The 23859-nt window shown below is 36.2% G+C and overlaps 3 protein-coding genes across 11 annotated transcripts in view; 2 read left to right on the plus strand and 1 right to left on the minus strand.

Annotated features, from left to right (window-relative positions):
* LOC137174193 (zinc finger protein 850-like) overlaps positions 1-23859 on the plus strand; it is a 343824-nt gene that overhangs the window by 132183 nt on the left and 187782 nt on the right. The gene's annotated exons all lie outside the window — the stretch shown is intronic.
* The window catches only part of LOC137174196 (butyrophilin subfamily 3 member A2-like), a 69074-nt gene that overhangs the window by 2214 nt on the left and 43001 nt on the right, over positions 1-23859 (minus strand). The window contains exons 7-14 of one of the 7 annotated variants that reach the window (XM_067579363.1): positions 15568-15738; positions 14263-14319; positions 13884-13961; positions 13536-13610; positions 13365-13439; positions 12195-12283; positions 8941-9024; positions 4688-4822 (exon numbers count right to left, since the gene is read on the minus strand). In XM_067579363.1, the coding sequence (XP_067435464.1) occupies positions 9010-9024; positions 12195-12283; positions 13365-13439; positions 13536-13610; positions 13884-13961; positions 14263-14319; positions 15568-15738 (560 nt within the window). In that variant the 3' untranslated portion in view covers positions 4688-4822; positions 8941-9009. The other 6 variants (XM_067579365.1, XM_067579367.1, XM_067579366.1 and 3 more) reach the window with 6 other exon arrangements.
* LOC137174205 (butyrophilin subfamily 1 member A1-like) overlaps positions 20645-23859 on the plus strand; it is a 38105-nt gene continuing 34890 nt past the window's right edge. For all 3 annotated transcript variants that reach the window (XR_010925303.1, XR_010925304.1, XM_067579378.1), the window contains exons 1-3: positions 20645-20759; positions 21684-21802; positions 22713-23054. Coding sequence is in view for 1 of the 3 variants with exons in the window: in XM_067579378.1 (XP_067435479.1) it covers positions 21700-21802; positions 22713-23054 (445 nt within the window). In the remaining 2 variants the exon portion in view is untranslated. The remainder of the gene's footprint in view (positions 20760-21683; positions 21803-22712; positions 23055-23859) is intronic.

Here is a 23859-nt window from a genome sequence, read left to right on the forward strand (position 1 = left end):
CAAAATTGTAAATTGTAATAATAATGATGATAATAATAATAATAATAATAATAATAATAATAATAATAATAATAATAATAATAATAATAATAATAAGGAATTATCCTTTATTTTTGTCACCATGAATTCTCAAATAAAATAGAAATGGAATGATTGGAGAACAGTTTGCAGATCAGTTCCTCTTAGCCGTGTTAATTTACTGCTGATGTCAAACTAAACACTTCCTGCGTTTCTTTTTTGAGTTTGAGTACAAAACACCAGCAGCTTAACAGAATAGAGTAGGGAGGAGAATGAATCATTAGATTTACAAACATGACCTACGTGAAGCACGTGATTGAGGAGGCTTCTTTGTAATACTTATCTGAAATTTGCGTCACTGAACACAGAGGTTGAAGTCATGTGTATTCAGTCATTCAGTATTTCTGCTAATATTTGCACACAGCATCTAAAGTTTGGTTAAAGCCTGCTGGTAAGAGGAGATTAGTTATTAATTATATTATGTTTAGAAACCCAACAGCTGTGCTTCGTACTTTATTTATGTCTTTCAGTGACTGATGTTTCCTTGAGAGGAGCTGATCTGGCGTTTAGTGGCTCATAAACTTCTACAAGAGAAAGATCACTCCACAAGTCAATGTATAACCAGACATGCACTAGATTTGCAGTTTTACCACTTATGTAATTGACAAATGAGTTTCTTTGACAAATACTGTATTGTCTTTAGTGTTGGTGACTTACCAGATTTGCGACATCTCCTCCATATAAAAACAGCTAATCCACAACCTAATAGAGGTAAAACGGATGCTCCGACAGCGACGACAGTGATCAGAGTGAAGGACCTCAGGCAGCCAGCTGAAGGACAATTAACACGATGCTGATGTAAGTAAATAATCTGACATTTTATAAATACTATGTTCACCATAAAGAGATGACATGACTAATATGTTATTGGGTGAGAGCATGTATTTATCTATCACACATATATAAATCATTGCTCCCTAAATCTAAGAGAGTTGGTCAAATGCTGTAAGTGAAATTTGATGAATTTCAAAGAGATGGCTTCATACAGTAATACAGGGCAATGAGTCAAAATGTGTGACAGTCAAATATGAAAATGATATCTTAGCAAAAAAAATCTCAGTATGTTAAAGTTACTGAAATAAGATGAAAATACTCCAAAAGTATTAAAAAGTGCACTAATAACCAATATGTTTTGCCTAAATAATGTCTTAATGGTAATAAATGATGACATGTCAAAATTAGGTTTAGTATAAAATAGGCTTCTTCTCTATTATCAGCTTTTTATCTCGCCAGCCACAACACAGCTATCAAGAAATATTACTTATAGGACAAATACGATGATCTCTGTAAAGACAGCTGCCAGCAACTGTCCCATAATTAAAGAAATAAAAAATAAAATGGTGCTACAACAAATTATATTTTTTAAATCCACTTACATACAGTAGTTATAGTAAATATTGCCCGAACCCTACAGTGAAACAACAAAAAAGCAATGGCAGCTGCATGTTCAAAGTGTAAATGTGAATGTAGGGTTTTGGTTATCCAGCTGTTACAGGTGTGTTGTTAAAGCTTCAGTATACCTGGTATGGAAATCACTGTGTCCCTGGTCTGGCTGATATTTGGCTGGTGAACTCTGCAGGTGACCCTGTGATCAAAAGACAAGAGATTAGAGTTTTAAGTTTAGTTTATAAATCATACATGCAGCGATTTATTATGGAAAAAAAAAAAAGTCACTCTGACCGCACACATGATTCAATCCACATATTAAACTGCAGTCCTTCCTTTGGAAAAAATGATCTGCACACATGGTCTAATGTGTTTAATATTCCAGTATATTTGATATAAGCACAAGAGAACCTACATCATCACTGACTACGTTTACATGCACAAAATATTCCGTTTTTTGCCCTTTTTCCAAATAGGAGAGTATTCCTACTAAGCTGTTTACATTGCTTATGAAAACAAATATTCCATTAATATTCCTCTTTACATGCAGCTGTGCTTACTCTGATCAAAATAGGATTTTTTCAAAGTTTTCCACCAGTGGCATACTTGTTCTACTGTGTGAACACAGCCTCCCTCTTTCCTCCCACTCAACCACCTTCTTGAAAAAGGTTGACGTTGTGATAATTGCAGAACCTGTTGATATCCAAGTCTTTCAATATGTTTAAAAATAGGTGTGTTTCTCCTTCTGACCAGAAATGTGGGCTTTTCTTTCAGGCATGCATCTCAACCCCAGCCTTGCAAACTGTTGGCTAGTTGGTTTGTTTACAACTCACAGAGCTGACTGTAAACAGGCTGTGTGTCTCAAACTGCGGTAAAAACCCCAACTGAGACACGTATTCTGAACGTGCTGTATACATGTCCAAAGAATGCTCCTACAACCCGAATAATATCAGCATATCCCACGTCTTAATCAGAAAATGCTTCATTTGGAATATCCAAAGGGAACGCACTGTTTACATGACCCGTACCAAATTTGGATTTGTTTCATATTTGGAATAACAGTGGAATATAAGTGTGCATGTAAACATAGTCAGTGATGCTTCATCACACTGATGATGTAAGGTCTGTTTTTTGACCTGCACTTTTCCATCTTTGAATGTCCCTTATGGTTGAAAATGATTCTTTTTTGATCCTTTTTTGGACACTTAAATATGTGTTTTAAAATTGTGAGTCAAATAAATGACTACTTAACTTTCAAAATGAATCCAAACAAGACTACGAGTCTACAGCCATTGGTAGTAGATTGCAGTGGATTGAGCGAATGTGTTGGGCTTTTGTTTTGACCAAATGACAGCTGCTTGATGACAGCTCTAGATAAAAAAATCAGGAGATCAAAGTTTTGAGTGAACTGAGTTTGAACCTGTTGGTAGCAGTCTGCAGCGTCACCCTCCTTCTCACAGTGTAACATCCACTGGTGTTTTGATCTCTTTTGGGGTCTTCAGCGCTGATGTTGTTTCCCTGATCGTCCAGAAACGTTATCTCTGGCTCCGGCTGCCAGCAGTTCGCCTCACACTGCAGAGTCACTTCTCCGCTCTCAGCTGAAACAATTGAGAGTTTCGGCTCGGAAGCAGCACCTTTAAAATCAATAATTACACAAGGTGTGATCTTTGAATTCCATCCAACATTCGTGTCAGTCTTAATGACTGTTCCATTAAACGGGTCGTACTATCTGTGTGCTGTGAGATGTAAAATCATCAGAGTTCAACATACGGTGAAATCACAAAACTTCAAAGAATTTTCCATTAATAACATGAAACAGGCTTCAAGGAAACCACACCTACTATGTTGGCAAAGTGACACATTCCTCTGGGTGAGGTTACAGAGAGTTGCTTAACTAAAGAGCCAATTGGGGTTAAAAACACAATATGAAAGTTTACTCGCTGATCAAATCTTTGATGCTCCATGTAGGTCATGACTGTGATCCCCAACCCATATCTTGTAATTCGATAATCATAGCCAGTGTTTTGATGGAGGTTCTTCAATGTATAAACAGTATAAAATGCATCTTTGATTGTATTTTTTGTCCAATTAACAGTCCAAAGCCCAATGATATTCAATTAAAAACAATATAAGACTGAGAAAATCAGCAAATTCTCACAATTGAGAAGATGGAACCAGAGAAGAACCCAGTGTTGAGTCTTTTATCAGGCTTCTACACAGTGTAATATTTTGTCTTTGCTTGTTGTTACTGGTGCACGCAACAGAATTGTAAGCTTGATGATCACATGTTTCTTACCTAAACAACAACAAATTCTTCTCCTAACACCTCCATCTGGTCATGTTAATCTGTTCCAATCAAAACTCTGGGACGAATTCGACAGAGCTACGGTTTTCCATATTTTTGTTACTGTCAACAAATCTCATATGCAGAGCCAAATCAAAAATAAATCTGACTATTGTGTGTGTATCCAAAGGCCGATATATTGTTTCCTCTGTGCTGTAAAACTACGTTGTTGTCCAAAAAAACTATGCTTTACACAGAACTGTGACTTTTCAGACTGAAAACATGATCACTGTTATTAGTCTTTGGAGCCGTTTCTAAACAAACTAATGTGACCAAACTCGTCATGATGAAGCAACATGTCACCCAGTGCTGTGGCTCATTTTTAAGAGCTTTTGGAAAACAATGGAGGTCTACAGCACAGAGAAATACGATGTGTCAGGCTTTGGATACACACACAATACTTGGTTTTGGACGGGTATTACAAACTAGCTTAGGCTATAAATGCTGTGGTATGTGCTACTGGTTCATGCTATATACTTTCATTTACCTATACAAACAAACATTTAATTAAGGAATTGAGCTGAATTGGAGTAATCGTTCAGGCCTGTGCAGCACTCGTAAATGGACACTACTCCATGTATAAGACAGGCAGGTTTAAGGTGGTTTAACTATGACGCAACAACGAAACCTTTACTGTATTTAAATTAACTTAGGACGTACCCACAACAAGCTCCAGCGTTGTAATGTCCCGGGTGTTAGGGTTATTCCACAGCCTCATGCATTGGTATTTTCCTGTGTCGGACAACTGCACATTGGAGATCCTTAATGAAATGTTTCCATTTTTCAGTTCTTTGGTGATGAGGCTCGTCCTGTACTCGAAGGCAGGATTCTTCATCTCGTACGTTTCGCAGCCGTCTCGGTACAGGAAGATGACGTTTGACTCCAGGCCCTCCTTGGACCACTCGACTGTTGGAAAGTCATCATTGGCATTGATGTCGAAGCCGCAGGGCAAGATGACATCTCCTCCAGCAAAGGCCAGGACCGTCTCTGTTGGACCATTAACCAAGGATTCACCTGGAGACAGACATTAAACATTAGGTATTGTGTTATACTCTGTGTTGTTTCTAACACAAAGTGAGACAAGGTGGACAAAATATTGGATACACCTTTCAGTGTTGACGTTATACAACCACCCCCGTTTTCTCTTGTTCCATTTCCAATTTTTGTGTCTCAACTTCTGGTTGATATTGCTTGCTATAGTAAAAAGTCTGGGTCCTGATCAGTTCACACAGCCTACTATACATTTCTCAAAGTTAGGAACACATGTCCATATATTTTAGGTCATATAAAGTGAAATGATCTCAACCACCTCAGATATCGGATTAAAGAGATGACCTTTAGCCCCTTTTAAACAGAGATCCCTCAATATTGCTGTAAAGAAGACCCCTTGTTATGCTGGCTTTTACTTTGTTACACTGAACCAAACAAAGCCGGCATAATGCCACCCATGTGTGTGATTTTAGATAACATGCCGGTGATCTGGAATCAGAGGCATGATGTGTAACACAACAGCGTTGGCGTTTAGAGTGTGTTGTCCCACCATGCTGGCTCACCCTTTTACACAAACGCTGATTGGCAATGTGATTACCTCCGCTATCGGCTTAATGGTGGAACAACAATGCCCCCTCTTCCGTGTTCGTACGTTTTATACAGAAAGGTGAGGCAGAATGACGGTGCAACATTCCCACCTTGAACAGGCTGTTTAAAAGGGGCTTTTGGCCTCAAAGTTACATACAGCATTAACTAGCTCACAACTTGCTTACTTTAAGTTGCTATAGCTGTGAAAAACTTCAAGAGATCTGATGCTAATGTGTCAATACGATGATGGAGGTTACTTTATATCATATAATGTTATATTCAAACATCTTTTAACCTAACTATGTAACATAATGTATATTTTATTGATAATATAAGTTGGAATAATCAGTTACACAGTAAAAAAAGCCCAAGTCGCAAAAAACTGGACTGGGTGTAATAGTGTAACTAACCTAATGAATTTCCACTTTGCACTCGGTTTTGCAGCACATTTTGAATGGCTACACATTTACATTTTTCATTTAGCAGACGCTTTTATCCAAAGTGACGTACATATGAGACTGATACAACACAAGCAGGGATCTAGTCAGGAGACAACAACACCAGTAAGTGCCATAAAGCTTAAGTTTGGGCCCGATAGGACGTAGATGCCAACAGGCAGCACAACAAGGCAATGATTAGAGTGCATAGAAGCAGGTTTTTTTTTTTTTGCTCGTTTTTTGTTTTTTCTCTCCCTACAGTTCATCAAGTGCAGAGTTGTTCACAAAAGAGATTGGTCTTTAGTCTTTTCTTAAAGATTGAGAGGGACTCTGCAGATCGAACAGAGTTTGGTAACTCGTTCCACCACCGGGGAACTGCAGAGGAGAAGAGTCTAACTAGTGACTTAGGGCCCTGTTATAGTGGTGGTAACAGGCGTAGACATCTGTTCTGATATGATATTGTTAATAAAACACAAATACCAACACATTCTGACCAGTCACCATGACTATTATGACAGGAACAGCTGATTCAGCAAAAATTGAACATTAAGGTAGGATTGCTGCAGGGCTGCATTCGTTTTAGCTAGCTGTAGCTAATAAACTGGGTGTAAATCTTAGGAATAATGAGGCAAAGATGTACTATACATAAAAATACCATTATATACCCCCACTGCACAGGAAAGATCTCAAGACTCAAATTTCTCCTGTCTGTAAATATTGAAATGGCGCCACAATCCCAGTGCCTCCTATGTTGTGACCAAAGATTGTACTGCAGCTCATTTTAATCTGGCTGTTGAAATAGCACAATGCTGAGTGTATTTTCAGCTCCTTAAGCATTTTAAAATTATTTAAATGAAACCATTTTTGGTTGAACTGGTCACAACTCAAAGATTATGCAAAATGTGTAGTGGCCAAATATGCTCTGAAACTGTGCACAGGAAAGAAATCTTGCATCATACTATAACTGTTATTTTTCATGTTACACATCATTAATAGTTATGAATTAGTGCTGTGAATTATAAGTGATATACACAAACCCACACAGGAAGACACATCTCCTTATTAAACTCCTCCTGGGGGCGAATTACACAATTCACTTCCTTTGTTCTTTCTCAACTCTTAACTGGACTGACAGGAGCCTGCAGCATAATTAATTGTTTGTATTATATTGCACGAATGTGTGGGCGAGTCTGAAACTTTCAACTGTGAAAAATTGGAAGTGCTGTTTGTGACTCAAGCTTTTCTTCAGTTAAAACACCACCATTCATAAGTGTGAGACTCCCCGTAACGGTGTCGATACTCATGTAAATACAACCAAACACTTTTTCAAGAAAACAGGTTCGTCAGGAAGGAAAAAGGAATTTCATCAGCCTGTGCAACAGTAGGCTGAGAGTCAGCAGTTTCTCATATTTTACAAGTCAAGCATGTCAAAAAATTTCCACTTCGCCAGTGTTATAGCTGCTTTTCAGTGTTTTAATGGAGAACTACTGGATTGTTAACTAGTGGTAACTCCTCTTCCACCACCTTCCTCCAATACTCACAGTTCAGCTGTTACACTAATTTTACTTTTTATTTATTGAACCTTTATTTAACCAGGAGAGTCTCATTGGGATTAAGAATCTCTTTTTCAAGGGAGACCTGAAATCTTTAGATTTTCGACATTTGTGACATTTAGGTCCAAGAAATTATAGCAGACATTTTTCTTTCTCTATTTTCTGGCTTTTTATAGACAAAGCAGTTAATTGAGAAAATAATCTGCAGATTAATCGATAAAGAAAATAATTGTTAGTTACAGCCCTACATATGGCGCTAAAACAATGCTGGTATCTGCTGGTGAAATAGGAGTGATAAACTGTTCATAAGTCACACACAGCATCTGCAGAGCTGATAAGCAGCATCATGTGTCAATAAAAATCAATATTCCTCTGATAAGTGGCACAAGCCAGTATAATCAACAGTAACATACACTAGACGAGAGAACATAAATGGCATAACATCAGTCACGTTTCCATCTCAAACTACTTTACTAGTGGCACTTAAAGTCACTGTCAATGGATAACATATCAGATAATGAGGTAAACGAGGCCACACTTTGTAAATGTTTGATGTAAAATGTATATGTGGCCTTTAACCATCAACACCTAACAGCACCATACTGTATATGGACCTCAATACAAAACTGAAAAATACTATAAGATCTCAGGAGATATGTGTCAAGTATAATCATAATATACAAGTATAAATATACTAAAAACTAAATCTATATATGCATCAATGCATGTCAGTATGTCTCATTCAGGTCATGAATAGTCTAAGATGCATATAATGTTTGTGGCTTTTATCTATCAACAGTTATTTTTCTCTTCCTGTTACAACCTTCAGAAAAACACAAAAACATTGACAACATGGTATTAAATTAAAGCCCCGTCCTCAATTCTTATCAAATATGAATCTGGGACTTTTTTGGAACTTTTTTTGGGTCAAAAATCAAGATAAAGGAAAACAAAGTACTATAGATTTTTGTTTTCCACCTCATTAAGTTGACAATATTCACAGCAGCAGAATAGTAGCAGTACTACTATAGTATTAGCAGGGTATTAGTAATAGTACCAATAAAGAGATCGTAGGGATTGTGATATATTGTTAGTACGTTATACTCTGTCACAGTTTTCTTTTTGTGAACTCCACATCAGCAGAGATTAAAACATCTTTGGTATTCAAGAAAAAAAAACCCAAAACACTTTTCAAAACCAAAATAAATACTCGTTTGTTTCTGAAAACACGTGCGGCTTCTTTATCAGCTTCATAATATTTGAATTACTCTGATAATTTATCATCATTTATCAAAGTGTGACGCAGTGTTTTATTGTCTGACTTTGTGACCGTGTGCTCGAGTGCAGGAAATGATGTCTTGTCCTACTTATGGTATTTATAACTTACTGTATTTTGCAATAACAGGCTGGGTAAAATACGCAGAAATTTGCTCTAAAATCGAGGCAAAACAAACACCGAGTAACTTTAAATAAACCCGCAGAAAGAGAGACAGAAATTTAAAATGTTTTAAATCTGTTTTTTAAAAAAAAGGTTTCCTGCAACTGTCTTACAAACTTCACATACCTGTACAGCAAGACAGCAAGGCGGCACCGAAGACAAGACGATGATGGAACATCACTTGAAAATGTAAGTTTAGGATTTTTCCTGCTGAAAAACAAACAAAAATAAAACAAACAAACAAAGAAAAAAAGTTTTCAGATAAACCCCAGCACGTCTCTGTAGACTCACGCGGCTGTTAAAACTCGCTCAGCAGAGTCTCACTCAGACTGAACTTCATTCATTTCTCAACTTTCGATTTGACAACATGGTGCTGCGTTCAGGAACAGCTGTAAAAACTCATATTTTTCTTCTTCCTACCTCAGCGCGCTGACGTATCTTCATTCCTAATGACAAACGCTGTAGCTGAACACATATAGAACAATCTATATGTATGTATGTATGTATATATACAGTGTAATATTATAAAATTGAACAGTGCCACTATCACCCTGAATGCAGTTGAAGGTTTTGCAGCTTTTATTGGAGCAAAATCTTTAACTCAGTTGCCTTTACATTTTATAAAACAGCATAATGAGGCAAAAATATACTCAGTAAGAGTTGACTGTGTCGTTCTTAATCAACAGAAACAAAGATTTTGGACAAATTAACTCCTCAGTAATGTATCCTGATATATTAAATAAACGTAAATTAAGCATACCACAAATAAGATGATTATAACCACAATAAACATTCACATGTTTATTTGTGATGTTGTAAACTAAATGTCAGGAACCAAAGTCTGGGACTGGAAAATGTTATGTTTTTATTGTGTGTGTGTGTGTGTGTGTGTGTGTGTGTGTGTGTGTGTGTGTGTGTGTGTGTGTGTGTGTTTTCTTTTGAAGTGTGCAGTTTCCCACTTTCTGCAACTGACTTTAACATAACAAGAAGTCTTAGACAAATATGGTAGTGTCGGAGGTGCGCAGAGCAGAAGTCTCAGGCAGCTGTTGCAGACATAACATAAAGCAGACAAAACGTGACGAGTTTTGCAATAGAAAAAAAGAGCAATGTTGTTATGCAGAGCAGAGAATCAGTCTGCGACACAAGGGCTGATTTCCTGTGAGTGATAAAATCTGCTCCATCAACTGTGAACATCGCCTGCATCACGCAACTGTTGATGACCAGCTGAGAAATACATTCCCAGCACTTTCTTAAGCCATTTATGACTCCAGTCGCATTTATTACAATAAATATGCCTCCATGACCACGTTTATTGCAACTTCTGAAATCTGAATTATTACCTTTTTTAAAATTTACTATTATTATTATTGTTTTAATCAGAATTGGTTGTTTGATACCTTCATACAGTAGTCAATGCAGCAACAATCATAACCAGTTGATCCAGTTGAGGCAATAATCTCTATCAAGTCATCAAAAAAACATACTGTCATCATAGCTATTCATTAATTTTTTGTTTTTTTATATTAATTATTAATATTTGAGGTAATTATTAGATTATTATAGATTATTCTAGTCGCTTCATTAAGACGTTAAGACTTAAGACATTTTATTTTATGTAGTTTTTGTGAGAGTTGGATATGTGCAGTGGTAGAAAAAGTATTCAGATCCTTTACTTCAGTAAAAGTACCATTAAAGGAATTTAAAAATACTCCATAACAAGTAAAAGTCCTGCAGGAAAAATCCTACTACAGTAAAAGTACATAAGTATTATGAGCTTGATGTAGTTAAAGTATTGCAGTAAAAGTACATAAGTATTATGAGCTTGATGTAGTTAAAGTATTGCAGTAAAAGTAGTGGTTTGGTCCCTCTGACTGATATATTATTATATATGACATCATTAGATTATTAATAGTGAAGCATCAGTGTTAGAGCAGCATGTTACTGTTGTAGCTGCTGGAGGTGGAGCTAGTTTACACTACTTTATATACAGTTAGCTAGTTTAGTCCAGTGGTTCCCAACCTAGGGGTCGGGCCCCTCCAAAGGGTCAGCAGATAAATCTGAGGGGTGGTGAGATGATTAATGGGAGAGGAAAGAAGAAAAAACAAAGTTCTGATACACAAACCTGTTTTCAGTTTTTGGACTTTTTCTCTAATCTTTGATTTTTGCTGAAATATTGGATCATTTGAACATTTATTGAAATGAAAGCATGTGAGAAGTTTAGAGGGAAAAATCACTATTTGGTGGAGCTGTTAACAACTCATAGACATGTGAAATGTGACCCCGACTACACACTGCTTTTTGTAAGACGTCAAAAGCCAAAAAGGTTGGAAACCACTGGTTTCATCTTTAACAATGTGTTGTATTTTAAAAGCTTGTTATATTATCCATTGTGTCAAATCTTCATCTGAAAAGTAACTAAAGCTGTCAAATAAATGTAGTGGAGTAGAAAGTACAATAATTCCCTCTGAAATGTAGAAAGTAGCATCACATGGAAACACTCAAGTAAAGTACAAGTACCTCAAAATTGTCCTTATGTACAATACTTGAATAAATGTACTTGGTTACTTTCCACCACTGACTATCAGGTCATACAGGGAGGTAAGCAGGTGGAAGACCAGCATGACTTTCTACTACTTGTGCTTTAAAATTCAGTCGACTTACTCAAAAGTTCCACCTAGTGGCCAAAGCTGTGCAGCACATTCACAAACACTAAAACTCCATTAAATACTGTACTAGGGATGTGCAGAGAGGCCAATATTTGTATTTGTCTGTGTATTTGTTGTGGCAGCAAGATTAATTGTATTTTTTATTTGTATTTGAATAAAAGTGTAAATAGATGAAAAAATCCTGGTTTTGCTTTTATTACACTCGTAATTTTAGGATATTAAAGTGTTAAAATATATGTTCTTCAATAAACTATTTTACCTGAGTCACCCAGACCAAGGACAACTGCGCTGACCACTCAGTCAGAAGGGCTCAGCTCCACCAGACACTCAGATCTGCAGCTATTTATACATCCAGAGTGGAGCAGAGGAGAGAGACGGAGACTGTGATGTAACCTGGTCGCTACGCTACGAGTCCTGATCTGCGTGCTGTTATTTGACATGTTTCTGTTTTTTTCCCCCAGAAAAAATATTTGTAAAATCCTACTATCTGTGCTTTTCCAAATACTGTATTTGGATTCGGCTCCACCCTTAGTCACAACCAAGTGGGCATTAATACTTTTCTAAAGATAAGGTTGAGCCTGGAGCTTTGCACTGACTGTTTTTTTAGATAAAGACTGAAAAATTCCCTTTTTCACATATTCACAGTTAAAGGAGCATATGAAGGTGTAACATGGGAAGTTTGCTGCTGGAGGCCAGAAATACCTTCAGTCTTACCTGGATGGGTGAATAAAGAATCTTCCGCTCTGTGAAACGTGGATCTTTAGGGTTCTGGGTCACTGTGGAGCTGGATAATCCTGATTCTGCTTTGGAAACAAATGGAATTTGTGTTTCATTTGTGTTGGAAAACAACATTTTAATACACAATCCAAAAGGCAAATTGCAATGAAATTATCTGACGTTCATTATTGCAAGTGTGATCCTTGTGATTCAACCATCTTGACCTTTCCTCTAGACAAATATCTTCATGTTAAAATCTTTTTTTCTCTATTTATTTGTTCTATCCAGCACTTTCATGTTATTAGATGCACTAAAACTTTGAAGCCTCTTGGGAATTCTGGCAGAGGCAGTAACATTTGTTTTTCTAACCTTTTCTAAGCAAATATCATGTCAGCATCTGTTTCATTGTACTCATACAATCTTGTTTTGGCTTTTATCAAGGTATAATTTGTGTTTTTCTCTTGACAATCTTGGGCTGGTTTCACTCTAGAGATTTAACACATGCAAGCTGAGATAATTTCATCTCTTAACTTATCAAAAGAAGCACCAAACTTACAACCATGTGCATGTGAGAAGAACACAGGACTCTTACATTTCTCTGCTATTTGCAAGGTGCGAACATTAAATACAAATGTGTGATCTACGTGTAAGCAGAGCTCGCAAAACACTTTTGTGAGACGGGCCTTGAACAGCATCATGTCATTATCACATTGACCAAAATACAGGTAGAAACGCTGTGCACAGTTAGTTAAGTGTGACTTGTCTTGTGCTGTCACACAACAGTGTGAAACTAAACTGTTAATATGGAAATATGAAATATGAATGTATGTTGCAAATCAATATGGCAAAACAAGGCAAAACAAATTCTTGAAAAGTTGCCCTGACAGAGTTAATGCTCTCAAAGTCCTTATTTAGTACAATATGTCCTTGGTTTTAAAATGTCTTTTACAATACTGAAAATATTTTGGATTAACTGTAAATGATCATTACTGTCATAACTGACAGTTAGAGTCACTTTAGGGTCAAATAACCCACAATGGAAGTGTATATGTGGACCTTTGTAGTCACATATGGGACGTATCAAATGAAGACATAATGTTGAAATGTCTGTAGTTGTGCTAAAATAAATGAATTTGGGGATTTTAAAGATTTTGCAAACATACAGACCAGTTTGGAGAGCTTGTGGAGTCTTATCTAACTTCAAGGCAGAGTAAACAGGTTGACGTGATGATTCATCTTCATCTAAAGGAGAGAAACATCAGTGAGACAAACTCACAGATCATCTTAAAGTAGCACATTATAAATATTTCTGCTGGCAGGATGAGGGGACCTCTGTACCTTTTTGTGTCTGTGGTTTTCTTCTGTGGTTTGTGTCCCGGCTCAGACTATCAGCAGCACCTGCAGTGTCTGAAGCTAAACAACACGTATGAGACACTGAGGTGTTAAGACAATAATTCACACATCAGCACGTCTCAACCTTTACTGGTAGCAACATCTCAACTGTCACTTGCAATATGAAGAATAGTGAAACTAAACAACTCTTCTCATTATTTTAATTTTCTGGTTTTACTCGATTTAAGATGCTGAAAATGAAGAATATAAATGTGCATATAAAATTCTCCGAATCCTCCAGAATTTAAACGCACATCAAGTTAATGTAAAATTTAAATAGAAAGTCAAGTAAACCTTTGTCTTGTCTCTGTTTAATGGTCATGACTGTATACATTACACAGCTTCGATCATCTGCAGTGTCGTCTCCAAAGACTGAAACATAAAAAAAAATGTTTGTAAAAAAAAAACGTAAACTTCATTTAAATTATTATACACTGAAGCAGAAGTTTGGCAGTTCGACAGGTACACAGCTGTAGATAAATATAGAACATTAACTTCCTCAAAATCGAGTTTAATAATAACATTTAATTTACTGTAGCTTAAAAAAAATTCCTTTAAAAAAGTTGTATATATTTCTGTTTAGTCTAAAAAGTTATAAATCAAAATAGTTTTGTTTTGGTACTAATGGAGCAATCTGGAGTGAATCTACAGTGACAATAATTACCATCCTCACCTATTTGATTGTGCTCACTTGAGCCTGATGATGTCTTTGAGGAAAAACAGAACACTGCTGGAAGATAGAAAAAGAAAAATAAAGATTAGAGGAAATTAAAGTCTGTTATTTAAACATAAAAACAATTCTGTGTAGTCTTTCCTGCACGCTGCACAAATGAGTACAAATGTGTCAACTGTATACAAAAATAAATAAATAAATAAATAAATAAATAAATAAATAAACACATATATACATTAAAACAAAAAAAAGTACATTTTTCATTAGTGGATGCATTTTACCATCCTCAGGTTATTGTACGGCTAAATACTGTTGAATTTTCCAAAATATAGTAAAACTGTACTACATGGAGAAAGACAAACATGATATTCTCAAAGTTTGTAGGTTAATGAATTGTACACTATTATATGAAATACATGTTTAACCCTCATAGTATTTTTTTTTTTTTTAATCTGATGGCTTGTGGCTCTTTTGGGGGAAATTCTTTGGTATACAGGCAATTATGCTTTTTATAGCAGCGTTAAGGTAAAGGAAGTTTATTTGTATTGTTCAGTTCAAAGTGCTTTACATAGAGCATTAAAGGCATCGAGACACAATATAAAAGCAACACAAGGCAATGTGAAAAGACATTTAAATACAATTTAAAAGTGTTAAATTTGGAAATAAAAAAGAAGCTCAAATAGAATAAGACAGATTAACAGGAGAAAAAAGTTACAGCGCAGTGTAAGATATTAACCCTCAAATTTGGTTTAATAAAATGAAAACAGAAAAGTCTTCAGCTGTGTTAGTCGAGCCTACTGAAGATAAATGCATGGACAAGTTTTTCCAAATCCTGCTGAGACATAAGTCCTTTAATTCTTGATATATTCTTTAAGTGATAGTAGGCTGACTATGTAATTGTCTTAATGTGGCTGTTTAAATTCAGGTCTGAGTCCATGACTACACCAAAATTTCTGGCTTGGTTTGTAGTTTTTAACATTATCGATTGAAGCTGAGTGCTGACTTTTAGCATCATAGTGTTAGTCACCATGACTGATCAGATATTACAACGTAACGTTAAGAGATGGAGAGGACAGATGGATTACTGTGAGAAGTACTTGCCAAAAATAAAGAACATCAATATAAGAAAAGTTGGTTTACTTCAGGACGGTTTTGATGAAGGACTTTGATGCTCTTTTGTATTAGTGCGTACACTATTGGATAAAAGTGAAATGCAAAGTTTGACAGAGTGCCATGTGCTTCTCATCAAGCTTTTCCTTTATTTTGGTAGTAATTTACACACAATATATTTGGGAGAGTACTTACCTGTACCTTTGCGTCTCCAAATACAAAGAAATCCCACCACCAGCAGCACCAGGGACACCGTTACAATGATAATAGCAACCCACAGGTGGAGGCGGGTGGGGATGGAGGAGTGATGGACGACAGTATGGTTCCCTTCATGAGGTGTTTGAGAGGTGACAGAAACACTCTTTGCTGTAATACACATAACACTGTGTATGTATGGATTACATTAAACATTTATTTAAACAATTCAACATATTTACGTATGTAAACAAGCTGGAAATATGAAAAATATTCAGCAGGAAAGTGGCACTAAAAGGTCACTTTTATTTACCTATGAGGTCATAATTTAGGCAGGACAGATGTAAAATATTTAGAAATTATTTAACCAGCTAATAGTAATAATTTCTACAACACAGGTAGACACATTCCCTTTTCCAAACAAACTTTTATACAAACTTTCTATCAAGTGTTCTCATACATAGGGTTTTCATATCATGTATCATCTACATGAATTCTGGCCATACAACCAGAAAAATGTCATATTTTAGTTTTGATACACTCTTGTGTCTCACCTCTGACAGCCAACCAGCTCTCTGGTGATGTTCCGACATCAGAGGTGCACTTGTAGAGTCCTTCATCAGACATGGAGACATTGTTAATGATCATCTCTGCTGCTGCAGCGCTCTTCATGAGGACGCCATCTTTGTAGAAATCAGCTCGGAGGTTGGTGGAGTTTGTCTTGTTTCTGCAGCGCAGAGTCACATCGTCTCCCTCCATCACAGGAAGGACCGGACTCTCCAGGATCACAGAACCAGCTGAACAACATATTGAAAAAAGACTAGAAATATGTTATATGTACAATTTTGCAGTAACACAGTGGAAAATTGGGAAAAATTCAGACAGTATTGGAATAAATGGCATCCATAATTTTATTCATATCGCACCATGTGTGAGATTTAGACAGACACAATAAAAAAATAATGCCAAAAATAAAATAAAATAGTTAAGTATAGCAGTAGGCAGAGGTTTCCACATTTCTGTACCATAATTAATTTGTAATTTTTATTATAATTGAAGAACTGATTTTAGATTTCACCACAGACAGACTTTTAAACATAGAAAGGTTCTGGTTTGACCCTGACTCTGCATGAATGATCATAAAATGTTAAATTATGAAGTTTAGCCATCTACTCTCTTAATAATGAGCGTACAGGCAACATGGGACATAGACGACGGCTCATTGTTAAATGTTTTATTCTTCCCTAATACAGATTCCATGATTCTGTAAAAACATACATTTAATAAAATCTACCAAATTTACAATAAACCTGATCATCTTGAACAGGTTGATCTGAGAACAAATGATTTTATAATTCATATAGTGTATTATAGTGTCATACTGGACATACTGGGTGAGAAACAGATAATTACCAGTTCAAATGGATATATAGTGGTTTTAGAAACACAGTAAACATACTGTACCAGTGACAGTGATGTTGACACTGTTGCTTCTCTCTCCTCCATCAGTCTCACACCAGTATTCTCCACTTTCTTCAGGATAGGCTCCCTTAATGGTGCAGAAGGACCCTGTTGGTGTCCTCTTCATATCACATACTGGAGTAAATTCCTCATTATTCCTGATTCCTCTCAACTGAGTTGAGTCATCAAACCCAACACAGTCAAGAGAAACTGAGTCATACTGAAAGTGCTGCAGTCTGTTTGGAGTGATACGAAGAAAAGCTGCATCTGAAACCGAGAGGTAATTATTTTTTAAAAAGTATCCAATGAAACATCCAGAACTGGATCAAAACAAATGATTGTAGGTGCGTCCACCTTGTGACAGAAACTGTTTAAATTGTGTCTCTTTTCAAGATACATTCAGGTTTTCACCAGCAACATGAACATTAATTAATTAATGATTGAACCCTTCACAAAATATACAACATTAAACAAAATTGTAGGAACCTAAATTACATCATAGATTCAAAAGGTTCATGTCAACCTTCTACCTTGATTCTTTAGATGAAAGAATGATGCAAAAAAAGTATCTTTAGGATTTTGTGTTTGTTACTTACCACTTTCCTGAACTTGCTGAATGATTTCAAGCATCACTGGATGAACAAAGGAACAGAGTTGTACATCAGACATCAGATATTTTGATGTACAGGACTATGAAAAACTTATAAAAAGACAAGAAACAATGACAGGTGAGTACTCACACAGTCTGAAGCAGAGAGCTGTGACCTCCATGCTGTCTTGCTGCTGACTGTCTGAGCATCAGACTGAATGCAGCTTAATTACAATGTAGGTCAGAACTTCCTCTTCCTGTGGTTTGACAGTCTTTGAGTTATAGACTCTCAGTCAAGAGGGGTCGACCATCCCTGACTTTCTGATTGGTTCAAGTATCCCTAAAGTTAGTGTAACTTTTACCCTACAGACAGTAAAGGTGCTCTTTTTTACTTATTCTCTGCAAATCATTGCTGCAAGAAACCTAGAAAGTAATCTGGTCAGTATTCTCTAATGTTAAACGTGAAAATGCTCAGTAAATTCAAATCCTTTAATTAGGTAAAAGTAACAGTATTTCAATTAAAGTTAAACTCTTGCATTCAAAATGTCACTTAAGCCTGCATTATGCATAGGATATGTTTTGAAAAGACATTCAGGGTTTATCACTCAACTCTCTCACCTCACTGTATGTCCTGGAATAATGATCTCACATGTATTAAATCACTAAGGGAACTGTGTTGTCAACTTGTAGCCACAAGATGTCCCTGTAGAGTGTGAGTCTGTCAAATCAAATAGTAAACAAGGGAAACAAGAGTTTCATCTTCCATGTTTAAAAACACAGAGGAGAGAGGAATGAATGAATCAATGAAATGAAAAGGTAATTCAAACAAACAAACAAACAGAAAATACACTTCTTGGAGTGTTTTGGGTTTCCTTATCAGATAATCCACTGACGGGTTCACAATTGTTCAAGTATGTCTTAAAACAGTCAGGAGTCCAAATGAACAGTGAAACCTGTTTTTCTTGCTGTAATCATTCCTCCTGTTCATACTGACCATTAGAAGATCCCTTCATAATGCACTTACAATGGAAGTGATGGGGGACAAAATCCACAGTCCTCCTTCTGTGCAAAAATGTATTTTAAAGTTTATCTGAAGCTAATATGAAGCTTCAGCGTCCAAATGAGTCAAATCAAGTATTTTTAGTGCCAAAGTTCCTCTTTTTGTTACTATACTTCCACCACAGCTCAACAGGGAAACACTGTCCAAGGAAACACAGCCTTTATCATTATAATCATCTTTTTGATCTCTAATGAAAGTTATTCAAACACTGGGGAAAGATTTTGCTGAACCCTGTGAGCGCTCTGAGTAACCAGACGTTATAAAAGAGATTGGGGGCAAAATCATGTCCCAGTATTTTGTCGTTTTTCAAGTCTAATACTTCAACTTTCAATTTCAAAAGTTTGCTTTCCAGTTGTAATATTGTTTTTTAAATTGACTAAGCATTCGACCCCTATTTCTCTCTGTAGAGAAACCCTCACTGTACATGAGGTATGATATCATGCATGGATGGTGTCGCACTTTGGAATAGCAGAGGATGTGCCTCCATCGGACTATAAGAACCAGTTAAATATTACTACTCTGCCTTTTTCTCATTCCTTTTAAAGACAGAATAAAACCAAAGTCACCATTTCTGACACAAGATGTTGTGTGGATAGATAAAGGAAGCATAAAACAACTTTCATCATTCATCAAAAAGATTTTCTTTTCATTTTTCCCATTTTTAACTTGCATCATGGATAATATTACAGTCAGGGAGCTTCAGCAGTAAAAACATTTTAATCAAATATCTGTCTTTATGAGGCTAAAAGATCCTGGTGTGTCTGCTAGAAAGTATATTTTGACACGTTAACAGCCAAAGTTTCCTTATAAATTCATAGATATTCTCGTCATAGATCATCAGTAAATGTACGCTCAAATAACGAATACATTAAAAACAACACCGCTACCAGTAGAAATGTTTCATGTGCGTTCAGTGTCTGAGCAGTAACGTTACAAACTGATGTCTTCACAGTATAACGTGCAGAGATATTTCACACATCATCTGTCATGTTGGAGGACATCTCTACACGAGTGAGCTCTGCAGTCTAATTATTATACGGACCGATGAACTGTGCAAATACTAACTTCAAGGCTTTAAAAGACGCTATAAACACCTGCAGACTGATCAGCTGTTTTCATTTCTCTAAAAATGTTTTTCCCCGATTACTATGAAACTATGAAGCCAGAATAGTGACTGTAAGTTTTGTCATTGAAAACAAAACCTGAGCTGAAAAAGAAAACACTGGTATTGAAACACTTGTATTGAAAAAGTTGAAAAGCAGATTATCTTCAGGAGTTTTTAATGATTGTTTTACTTTCCCTTTGTTTGTTTTTTCTTATGCACACTGTGAAAACTCAGTTTCACTATTTGACGTTGTGTTGAATTACACGTTAACTCTGCTTAGCAACAAGTGAGTCGTGAGGTGATGATGATTAATTTGTAGTGCGGGGGTTGCACATTGACAACGATTTTTAAAAATGTGCTTTTGGAGGCCTTTTGTGATGAATTTCAGGGTATAATGAGTTTGAATAGTAACATAATTTTATATGTTTCATATCTAAACATCATAATGAATCTATAGCAGTTTGGGGTCCCATCAGTTGGAGGCACGAGGCAGGCAGTGGCCAACCTCACGTAATGGTAAAGTCTGCCCCTGCTGAGCTAAGTGAAACATTGCTGTTGTTGTTGTTGTTGTTGTTTTTGCACATTAAAGCATGCAGATGTCCTAAAATGAAAATGAAAACTTGGAAATGTGCATTATATGTCCCCTTTAAGCATCTCAAAATTAACCACAGACTAGTCAGAGGTGGAGACGTACAGTATATCATGTTTGACATGGTTAAACTTTCCAAGGTCTGAGATATATATAATGCTCAGAAAAACTGAAAAACTCAGTTCAAAAAAACAGTTTAGAAAAAATAGAAAAGTCTTCATTTACTTACTTCATTTACATTTCTTGAACAAATTATTTCCTGACAGATCACTCAGCCTGTCACGTGTGAAAAGAGGAAGGAAGTGTTTTGATGCTCATGTGTTAGTAAATGAACATTTCAGAACTGCGTCAGAAGTTAAAATGACTACACGTCTTGTTCGCCTTCTGGGTAAGAATTAAACTTTTTAATTTACTGTAAACTCACTAAATGTGACACTGACAAAAAAGGGTACAACATATATATGAATATGAATATATATGAATCCTGCATTTTAAATGTTAACTACCTTCATTTTAAGTGAAATCAAAGAAGAATTAGCAGTGAAATGTTTATTTAAATGTTAAGAGTTCTGAGAGCTTCGGTTGGGGATTTAAAAACAAAGCGGCACGTTGTTGTGTTTTGCATATATACAGTATCTTGCAAGGCAAATTTGGGGAATTTTCTTATATTTGCGATATGACTGTGTGGGTCTGTAAAGCACACGGTGACATTTTGTCCATCAAAGGTTGTTAAATGTTGACTTGGTTTGGCTGTCTGAGTATAAAGTTGTGAAATCATCAAATGGAATTTAACTTACAGTATTTTTTTACTGTTTAAAGGGGTATTTAATCATGATATTTAAAACAAAACATGCGGTTTTGTTGTAGGGAGTGTTGCATCCTGTTTTTGTGGCTTACAGCTGATACTGATTTCCTTCAATATATCAGTGCAGATACACTGTACTGCAGACTCTGCAAAAGTCTCTCAAATAGCAGAAATAAAGCATGATTTGTTTCTTTACAAGCATGCAATTTTGACTTTGCATTTGCATTTCCTTAACATGCATTGACATTTGCACACAATTTTTTTTTGAGTTTTTGAGTTTTGTTCAGCTTATCATTGTATGTCCCCACCCCCATTCTGTGGTAAAGAAAAAAGCATGAACGGAAGAAGAGAGATCACAAAGCAACATACAACTTTACCTTGTAGCTACATCATAACTGTCTTTAGCTTAAGTGTTTATATTGTCTTAAGATTCTGTATATACTGTATATTTGATTTGTGTAAATATCATAAATATAATTTGAATAAGCATCAACTTTTTTTTTCCAGCTTTCAGAAATCGACGATGCAGCATCGTATACAGCCCAGTGATAGATTGACCTTCAGTGACTTCACAGTTTTGGTTTTACATCACATGATCGTCTTCATTCTCCTACAGTCATGTGCAGGTGATTTCAAAGCAAAATACTCCAATAACCAACAAGTCCTCCAAATCAAACGACCAAATACGTGGTTTGTGTTTTGTTAAGGTCAGAGAAACATGTGGTGTGGGTTAAAGTTACTACCTCCTTAAAGTTAAGCCACTTTTGTTGTCATGGTTGCTGAGACTTGTGACTGGAAACAGGAAATGAAAAACCGTCTCTTGTTGCAAAGTCTTCTGTTGTGTTAATGACCCCACCCAACCCACTACTTCTACAAGAGGAAATGTGTTAACTTATACACTCACCAGCCACTTTATTAGGTACACCTGTGTGATCTAATGCAATCCAATACAACAGCTCTGTAATAAATTATACATTTACAAAGCTTAGAATTATCACCTTTCTGACAATGTCAACAAAAACTGAAAATATATAAGCTTTGTAAAAGTAGAATTTATGGAAGAGCTGCTGTTTTGAATTGCATTAAATTGCTCAGGTGTTCCTAATGAAGTGGCTGGTGAGTGTATATGCTTTGGGTTGTAATTACTACGGCCACCAGATGGCATCTGTCACTCAAACGTAACTAGCTATATGTCATTATTGGGCGACTGACATTATGACCCATTGTGTTGTTTTTTGGGTGATACAGTCTCTCAATAGCGCTATGTGTGTTGGAAGTAAATGGACACAAACTCAACTTCATCAAATTCAAAAAATGCAGTTGCATTGATTGATAACCACCAGATTGCAGCTCATTTAATTTTTATGTTGTTATGTTTGCTACTGTACTGCACTCCAATTTTATGCAGGATAATGTACATGTATTTGACCAATCATTGGTACTAGAAGTAGATCATGATGCATTAAAAGAGTCCAATAGAGTTATAAGGCAGTTGAGACAGCTGGAATTAAAAAACAAATCTGTTTTCTTCCTCAGGTCAAACTCAGGTGATTGGTCCACCTCAGCCAATAGTGGCGACAGTTGGTGACGACATCATTTTGCCGTGTCACCTGGAACCTGCGATCAAAGCTTTTGACTTGAGGCTGGAGTGGGCGAGACCTGACCTGAGCCCTGGGTTTGTACATGTGAGGGCGAACAGTCAAGAATCTGTGGTTGATAAACAGCTGTCCTACAGGGGAAGAACATCACTGCTAACTGACAAATTAAAGGACGGAGACATTTCACTGAGACTCTCTGAGGTGAAACCTTCTGATGAGGGAACATACAGATGTCTTGCTCCCACACTGGGTCGAGCTGCTTTCATCGAACTTATCGTTGGTAAGACGATATATATTCATGTATAGGTTTGTTTTTACATGACATTTGAAAATATAGTGTGCTTTGAATTGTAGGATGGCCACTTTTGGGAGTTACAAATACAGCAGCATGACAAATAAAGACAAAATATTTGGAAATGTTTGGAAGCTGCTGATCACGAAGAAATAGTCAGTGGTGGAAGAAATATTCAGATCTTTTACTTGAAGGAGTAGTTCAACATTCTGGGGAATTGCTGAGAGTTAGATGAGAAGATCATAGCCTGGCGCTCTCTAAAGGTAAAAAAATCTGCCTACCAGCACCTCTAAAGCTCACTTGTGGTTTTATGGAGGGTTATGAACTAGACTATTTCTTGGCCGGGAGCTGTGACCTTCTGTTATGAAAATACACTATATATAACCCCCGTGAAACCATCGCTATGCTGTTTTTACACTTTGGTTTTTGCACAGATGTGATTAGTATTTACCTGGCACACTGGATTTGCATTATATATGTGAGCTCAAAGAAGCTTAAAGATCCCCTCCATGTCTTATAACATGCAAAATACTTTGCTTTGAATAATAATTTGTGTCTGATGTTGTTTGTCCCTAAAATAAAGTTCAATTATCGTGTTAAAATCCTTAAAATGACATCTACTCCTTTTCCCTTATAAAAATTCAGAATCTATGAATATGTCACACTTGTGTTATTTGCATACTGGACCACAATTGGCTCCAAACTAGCTGTGATGTCACAATCATAGGTACATGCTTTGAACTCAGATTTTCAGTGAACACAGAGAAACTTTCTGTCTTCTTTGGACAGTAGT

Source organism: Thunnus thynnus, chromosome 22 (assembly GCF_963924715.1).
Source record: "Thunnus thynnus chromosome 22, fThuThy2.1, whole genome shotgun sequence".
Taxonomy (NCBI): domain Eukaryota; kingdom Metazoa; phylum Chordata; class Actinopteri; order Scombriformes; family Scombridae; genus Thunnus; species Thunnus thynnus.